At 28.3% G+C, this 8,919-nt stretch overlaps 1 protein-coding gene across 1 annotated transcript; it reads left to right on the forward strand.

The window, feature by feature from the left end:
* Positions 1 to 2,392: 2,392 nt before the first annotated feature.
* On the forward strand, positions 2,393 to 6,265 carry LOC120263299 (iron-sulfur assembly protein IscA-like 2, mitochondrial). The gene is made up of 5 exons (XM_039271166.1): positions 2,393 to 2,494; positions 4,553 to 4,744; positions 5,097 to 5,221; positions 5,346 to 5,454; positions 6,056 to 6,265. The coding sequence occupies exons 1-5, from the start codon at positions 2,408 to 2,410 to the stop codon at positions 6,116 to 6,118; spliced, it is 576 nt and encodes a 191-aa protein (XP_039127100.1). The 5' UTR covers positions 2,393 to 2,407; the 3' UTR covers positions 6,119 to 6,265.
* Positions 6,266 to 8,919: the final 2,654 nt, after the last annotated feature.

The following is an 8,919-nucleotide window of genomic DNA, read 5'->3' on the forward strand; positions in this document are numbered from 1 at the left end:
ATAAATTTTTTCAAAAAATCTACTAAAAATATAATTTTATATATTATATAACTTAATTTGTAAAAATCAAAAACTAAAACATAGATTTTTTTTTTTTAAAAAAAATACTCAAATATCAATAGATAAAATAACAATTTTAGTAAATATTATAAAAAAATTAATTTTTAGATTATCGGTATTAATTTGTTAAAAAAATTATTATTTTTTAAATAAAAATAAAAAATCTTAAAGAGAGATAGAGATATTTTAAAAATTAAAAATAAAACCAAAAGAGAGAAGGAGAAAAATAAAAACCGAGAGAGATAAAAATGTAAAATGGAGATACCTAGTTTATAAAAAAAAAAATTGATTTTTTTTAAATTAAAGATAAATAAAAACCTAAAAAAGATAGAGATATTTTTAAAAATAAAAAATAAAAAACCAAAAGAAAGGGGAAAAAACCTATATATATATATATATATATATATATATATATATATATAGAGAGAGAGAGAGAGAGAGAGAGAGAGAGAGAGAGAGAGCATGAAAAGGGGGAGGGGGGTCGCCGGCCATAGATGGCGCGTCCGCCCCCTGCCCCCTCTCCCTCCGCCCTTACCAATGTCTTTGTTCTCAAACTTATTGTACTAATTTGCTAATTTGATTATTTTAATAAATAAACATCTAATGTTATATTATATGAGAAAAGAATTGTTAATGAGTTACAATTATGTAGTAATCTAATTATCAAAGTATTTATTTATTTATGTAATAATATTTTTTACGACTTCCATCTCCAACAAAGTTTTTTCAAATTGCCCTCAATTTATTTTTTCAAATAGTCCACTCAATTTTTCATAGAAAAGTTTTCATTGGGTTGGGAGAGAAAAACTTTTCCACAAAATTGAGGCAAAAGTGGTCACGTGACCAGCTTTGTGGAAAAGTTTTTCATGAAAATTTTTTTGCAATCAAACAATCAATTTGACTGAAAAATCCTTGATGAAAAAGTTTTCCATGAAAAAATGGCCAATCAAACATAGCGTAAAATTGATAAGAATAAGAAAGGGGAGAGAGTATTATTTTGTCAAAGAGACTTATTAAGATGATTACAAAATTTTATAGACTAATAAATAATTTCCCCTATTAATAGGGCCATTTAATAAAATGACCCTCCTTTTTTTTAATTAAAACCAAATGGCCCTAGGGTCATTTTAATTGTCAAAATGGCCCTAGGACCATCACATTACCCATGTGATATGCTGACTGAGTTACTGACGTGGCATTTTTAAATAAAAAATCCTGATTTTTTTCATTTTAACCCCTGAATTGTTTTCTAATCAATAAGTTGGCTTATTCTTGGGGTTTTTTGACCAATTTTTTTTTTAAAAATTTATTAAACTTTTAAAATTTATTAAAATTTTAAATAATTTTTTAAAAAATATATATGTGTGTTTTTTTTAATTTAAATCCCTTATTTCTTTTATAATTAACAAATTATCTTTTCCCTTTGATTATTTAACCCAAATTTTATTTAAAAAAATATGTATTTTTTTAATTTATTAAAAAAATTAATTTTAAGGAATATATTTGAATATGAAAACACAAATTTTAAAATTTTAACTTTTAAAATTATTAAATTTGTGTTTTCATATTCAAATATATTATTTTAAATTAATTTTTTAATAAATTAAAAAAATTACATTATTTTTTTAAGCAAAATTTGGGTTAAGTAATCAAAGAGTTTTTGTTAATTATAATACAAATAAAAAAGCCACACTTATATATTGCTTAAAAAGTTGTTTCATTAAAAGGTTTAATAATTTTAAAAAGTTAAAAATTTTTAAAAATTTGTGTTTTTCATATTCAAATATATTCGTTTAAAAATTAAATTTTTTTTTAATAAATTAAAAAAATACATCTTGTTTTTAAATAAAATTTGGGTTAAATAATCAAAGGGAAAAAGATAATTTGTTAATTATAAAAAAGAAATAAAGGGATTTAAATTAAAAAAACACACTTATATATTTTTTTAAAAAAATTATTTCAAAGTTTAATAAAATTTTTAAAAAGTTTTAATAAATTTTTAAAAAAATTTGATCAAAAACCCAAGAATAAATGTAACTTATTGATTAGAAAACAATTTCAGATGGTTAAAATGAAAAAAATCAGGGATTTGTTATTTAAAAAATCGTCACGTCAATGACGTGTCAGATCAAGATATCAGCATCACCGCATGTCGCTACTGATTTTGACAATTAAAATGACTCATGGCCATTTTGGTTTAATTAAAAAAAAAAAAGGAGGGCCATTTTATTAAATGACCCTAAAACTTTTGTGGGTATATAAATGGGAAAGTTATCCCATTAGTTATATCCATATATGTAATTTTGGGTTTAACCAAGGGTATATAGTTAAGAAAACATAAACAAAGATGATTTTATTTTTTCCATTTTTATTTTTATTTCTGGGAACGGAGTTCGCGCGAGCAAGTGCTTCGATTCTCGCGGGAGGACGAGATGTAAATCTCTTTGCGCTTTTCGTTTCTTGAGATTATTTTCATGTTGTTTGATTTCGTTGATGAATTTTAGGTTTTATTTGATCATGATGAGATTGTGTTTTTAATTGTGTTTGATTAGTTTATCTGTTTGTTTAATTTCCATGATGAATTTGGCTTTTATTGGGTTATGATGATTTGGTTATCTAGGGTTTAGAATTTGATGCTATTTGATGTAAGAAACATGCAAAGCAGAGCAAATTCATGCTTGATAGTGTCTGATTTGTTGTTTGTAATATTCAGCAAGAAAGAACTGATCTTTTGATGGCTAAAGATTATGATCTTTTGTTACTTATTTTTTTTGGTTAATCAGCAAAAGGGCATCATGGTGTTTTCTGGGCTGTGAATATGAGCAAGGAATTCCTTTGAAGAGAAACTACTTTTAGAATGTGATAGGTTTTGTGTTGATTTGGCTATCTAGGGTTTAGAATTTGATGCTATTTGTTGTAAGAAACATGCAAAATAGAGGAAATTCATGCTTGATAGTGTCTGATTTGTTGTGCATATTATTCAGCTGGGAAAAAAATGGTCTTTTGATAGTTAGAAATAATAATCCTTTATTACTTAATTTCTTGGTAGATCAGTGATGCCGTAATGGTGTTTTCTGGGCTATGAATATGAGCAAGGACTTCCTTTGAAGAGAAACTGCTTTTATAATGTGATAGGTTTTGTGTTGCTTGGTTATCTAGGGTTTAGAATTTGATGCTATTTGATGTAAGAAACATGCAAAACAGAGGAAATTCATGCTTGATAGTGTCTGATTTGTTGTGTGTATTATTCAGCTGGGGAAAACTGATCTTTTGATAGCTAGAAATAATAATCCTTCATTATTTAATTTCTTGGTAGATCAGCAATGCTGTAATGGTGTTTTTTGGGATATGAATATGAGCAAGGAATTCCTTTGCAGGGGTAGAAGAGAAAGTACTTTGAGTGTAATAGGTTCTCAGAATTTACTACATACTAAGTTATTCATGGTCAGAGAGGACTCCAGTATGGATTTGCTAGTTATGTAAAGTGTTGTCATCTTTGGGATATGGGAAGATGACAGTGATGTCTTTCTTTCTAGTTTAAGATTTGTCGACCATTTTCCCCTTGCTTCAGAGTAGGTGGATTTTTATAATTGATACGAGGTTGGAATTCTAATCATTGGGAATATTGCAATTATCGAAAGTGTAGTGAAGGATGAAGTGATTGGTAAAAAAATGTTCATAATAATAATAATTATAATTATAATTATTATTATTAGAGTTCCAGCTTTAAAGCTTTAACGCTCCATATTAACTTGAAGTGCAATCAACTTAGTTTGTTTACTTTGAACAATAGGGGAAATGATGTTGTTTTTACGGTAAAGATTTGCGATTCAGTTATTATGAGTGGTTTGATTATATCTTTTCTTCCTCTGCTATTCAAATTGTATACTCCATGCTGCTGTTGCGTTACCTAAATCATTAACATATATGGACTGGTCAACCATAGTTACACAAGGCATGCAAGCATACGAAAGTAGTATTGCAGACAGTCTTTTTATCTTGTTATAGATCTGTTGTTAATTATGAGTGTTGCCCTCGGAGATAGCTTTTGGCCCTTACCATTTTCACAACTTCATAATTCTAACTAGTATCAATTTCTAAAGTCCAAATTGAAGACTTTTCATTTGTGATAGTGAATTTTTATAGTTTTTACAGGTCAAGAGGTTACCCTTTCATTTGAAATTTGAAAAATGTTGTAGAGAATAAACATTAATCAAGTGCTTGGATATATAGAGTAAATATAGCCCAGTTTTCTTGGGAAAATAGGCGAAATAGAGTATATTGATGTAATTACATCATGAGACTTGTTCATGAGCTGTGCTTATGCTATTGGCAACCTGGTTTGTGAAATATAAAGTGGTACTCTTGGTTAGGATAAATTGGCCCAACTGAGGCAAAGATTTGCCTTAGCCTGTTACGTGGTTATGGAATTTCTTCTGCATTTAAGGATGATTGATACTGTACTGAGTCACTTAGAATTGACGTTGTTCAGATCATTTTGTCTTCACTTTGGAAGCTGCAAAGTGCAAGAAAGAGGATGTCAAGATCAGTGCTTCGGCGGATGACAGCATCCATCTATTTCAGCATTGGTCAAAACCACCGGCTCCTGAGCATTGGTGCGGTGGAGTCCTCTTCATCACTTGATGCTGAAGAAGCAGTCCACATGACTGAGAATTGCATCCGGGTATTCCTTTTCTCTATTTTCCATAGCCATTCACGGTTCTTGTCAACTTTATCTTCACTATTATGATATTATCTAATTTATTTAGAATCCTGTCATTTGTTAATTTCAGCTAAATAAATCTAGGATGTTTGTCTAAGTAAGGCAAATGGTAAATAATTTAATTTCTTAGTTTTTAGCAATCAGTATCATACAGTGAAGTTGATGCCTTTGGTTTATGATGCAACTTCTATGAAGCCAAAAAGTACTTTTTGGTTGGGTTTCTACAATCTAAGTTACGATTGTTGGTCTTGCATGAAGTTAATCATTTCAAAGTAAAAACTGAAAGTTCTAATTGGACATGTCTCTGTGCCAGAGATTAAAAGAGCTGCATGCAAAAGGCGAATTTGATAAGATGCTTCGACTGAGTGTTGAAACTGGTGGATGCTCTGGTTTTCAGTATGCATTTTTGTTGGATAACAAGAAAAATTCTGATGATAGGTTTGCATTCAATCACCTTTGATGAACTTGAATTTCCATACATTTCATTGCGGTATGTGGTCAAGTTCGACTTTATTAAGTATGAAATGCATTCAATGTGCATTCATTGCTTGTATGATTGTAGGATTTTTGAGAAGGATGGTGCCAAGCTAGTGGTTGATAACATCTCATATGATTTTGTGAAAGGTGCTACTGTTGATTATGTTGAAGAGTTGATCCGTTCTGCATTTCTGGTTAGTCTTTTCTATCTTGTCACTTGTTTTTGATAAATAAAAATGTCTATTTACATAACTTGATTGCATAAACCCTGAGAACCGATATTTGTTAGTGAGTTCAACAACTTAAGTGGAGAAACAATAACATAACACCAATTGACAATGACCTCATAGTTAAACATTCTCATTGCAAAGGAAGTATGTGAGAAGATGATGTTTGTTTAGAGATTTAAATATATCTAGATGCTGTCTTCTGAAATCCCATCATTGTTATAAATTTTGACAAATCAATAAAATGTACTCTGAGCCTTTCCATTTTTTTCATGGAATCACTGCAAAGATTTAAAATGCAGACCTGGGATTTATCATTCATTTTTTTAACTTTACAGCACAAGAGAAATTTTATTCTGCTAACAACTTAGCTCAGTTCTTTCCATGTCCTTAATTCTAATGATCAAATACGGTGGTGCAATCCGACACTACAAGCCTTGCAATTCTCTTACAGATAATTTGCAGCATTGGCAGCAAATTTAGTCTCTCCACTTCATTAAACTCGACGTGTTTGATTTGCTGTTACATCGCCGATGATTTCAATTGAAAACTGAGCTTTGTATTACAGGTGACAACAAATCCTAGCGCTGTTGGTGGTTGCAGCTGCAAAAGCTCATTTATGGTTAAATAGTGGCTGCTGTGGCTTACTCTAATGGTGCATGTTCATGTATATTTGTTTTTTGACTTGCAAAAATTCTGCAATTTTTATGAATGTATAATGATCTTGAATGTAATATGATTTCCATAAATGAAGTTGTCTATGAAAGTTGGATTTGCATGAGCTTCTGATGTATCTTTTGTTTTTTTTTTTAAAATGCTCGTTTTAATTTTAACAGTAACAATATATTTATTTTCTTTTTTTTTTTTTCTCGAAATCTTCGACTTAGCAATTTTCTACTAGCCATGAACTAAAAGCTCTATAAAAGGTAAATTTACCATTTAAACCAAACCTAGTTGGTAGTAATAATCGACTCCGCTGTTTATGGTATGTATACCTCTATTTAAAAAAATATATATATAAATTTTTACAAATGTATTTTTATAAATATTAAAATAATTAGAAAAAAAATTCAGAAAATAGATGCCTTGCTTAATTAATTTAAATTTTGTTGTAAATAGGGGTAATTTTGTCATTTTATGGTGCATTTTGTTTTCTGAAAATGAGTAAAACCTTTAAAAAAATAATTATTATTATAAAAATGTAGCTCCTCATTTTTTTCTACAGAAAAAAAATATTTATATATGGGGGCACATCATTTATGTACCGTAATAAATAGTGTACAACAGTTCAGAATAATATAAAACAGAAAAAAAAAAATCAGCACACTCAAACATACTTAGAAAATATCATATAAATAAGAACTTAAATGATGCGTTCTCAATATATATATATATATATATGAGATTTCTCATGTGGTGGTCCATTTATTATTTATTAAATTCTTTTTTGAGTACTTTGTGAAGATGAAGTGCCACCTGGCTGCTTTTGGACCATGCTCATCTACCTGCCTTCACTTTACTAAGTTAAAAACTAAAGCTAAAGATTGAAGAAGAAGAAGAAGAAGAAGAAGAAAGAAGAACATTGTCACCAGATTTGTGCTATCTTTGGTGCCATTCCATCTTTTGGAAGCACATGTAAAAGGGATGTAGATTGATTGCACATATATTTATTTTATGATGATGATGATGCTCATCCATCATTTTTAAATTTTAAATTTTTAAACACTTTGTTTTAATGTTTATTTTAATTTTTGTATTATTAAAATGGCATTTGATGAAGTTATTACTTGATGCATGTTCTACATATATGATTATTTTATCAATTTTTTGGATAACATAAAAACTAGAACTTGTGTTAGTGTCCTTGCTGCACATTATTATTATTATTATTATTATTATTTCAAATTTTATAAAAATTTAAAAAATATTAAAAAAAGAATAGAATAAGATGATATCAACATGGCTTTAGATAATTAGCAGATACTCCCATTAAATAAATGTGAAAACTTTTTAATGGAGTTAACAGAGATTTTTATGAAAAGACTTTTGAAAAATAATGTTTAGTTTTAATTTATCTACTCGGTTGTCTTTTAATAAAATGCTATATCAAAAAAAAAATTAATGCAGCTTATCACAAATAGTAATGGCTTATTATTATTATTATTATTATTATATTAAATATTTTAAAAGTACATAAATAAAAATTAACATTGAATAAAAAAATAACATAGCTAATCAATTTGTTTTGGTCTATCGCATTAGTCGCTTTTTCAGATAATATATTCGTTTTCGCTAATGAAGCAGCTTCAACTTTGGCTCACATTGGTGAAGGCGCAGGGTGTTCGAGTCTCAACTTTTACTTGCTGTCATTCTCGACATCGCCACTGCTCACATTTGTTAAAAAAAATAATAATAACAAAAATAATTTCCCTAAAAATTCTCTAATCTTTAATAAAAGAAAAGAAAGTGCTTCAAAGCTCAAATGGATGAACATCATGTTTGTGCTTTTTTAGTGAACTTATTTGAGACAACTGCTCCCTCTAATCATTTGAAAAAAGAATAAAAAACTTTAGTGATGCCTTATAATATTCCAAAATATATATTATATAAAATGTATAAATATGAACATAAGTCCAAACATACTTGAAAAGGAATATCCCTCTTTCATTCTCAAACTTTAATCAATCATCCACATCTCACATCACTACCAAATTTTCATAAACACCCCTCAATTTTACCTTTTGCACCACCTAAACCTTCAAAATTAGATAATTCCATGTTTCTCTGTTTTTTTTTCTCTCTGGAACTTACAATTTAGTCCCTGAAAAAAATCCCTTCAATTGTTCCATTTAATGCTTAAAACTTAATTTTAAATATTTTCAAGGGCTAAGCACTCCAATATGAACCATTCATTTTTTTTGAAAAAAATTTATTATATAAAAGTTTTGCCAAACTAATTATTTTTTCTCATAATTGTCATAATATTAAAAATTAATATATTTACCAATTTTTACAGAAATAATATTAAGTTATATATATTAATTAAAAATTATTGAAGTTGGGACTATTCTCTTGGCTTTTTTTTTGTGAGAAAGGTGACAAGCACCAAAACTCCAGGGACGTGCACGTGTGGGGAGTAAGGCTCAACGCTGACCCACGTGCCCTCATCTTGTGCAGGACAAGTTCTTGGCTTGTGTTTGGTCTTTATTTTATAAAATTCAAATATATAACTACATGCAATTGTCTAAATGTGAGGGGGTTAGGTATAATTATAATTATTTTTTTTTTTGGGTTCTTTCTCAATTTTACATTTATTTTCATAATATTAAAAAATTAATATATTTACTAAATTTTACAGAAATAATATTAAGTTCTATATATTAATTAAAAATGATTGAAGTTGGGGTTATTCTTTTGGCTTGTTTGGGCATA

This window comes from Dioscorea cayenensis, chromosome 6 (genome assembly GCF_009730915.1).
Source record: "Dioscorea cayenensis subsp. rotundata cultivar TDr96_F1 chromosome 6, TDr96_F1_v2_PseudoChromosome.rev07_lg8_w22 25.fasta, whole genome shotgun sequence".
NCBI classification, from domain to species: Eukaryota; Viridiplantae; Streptophyta; class Magnoliopsida; order Dioscoreales; family Dioscoreaceae; genus Dioscorea; species Dioscorea cayenensis.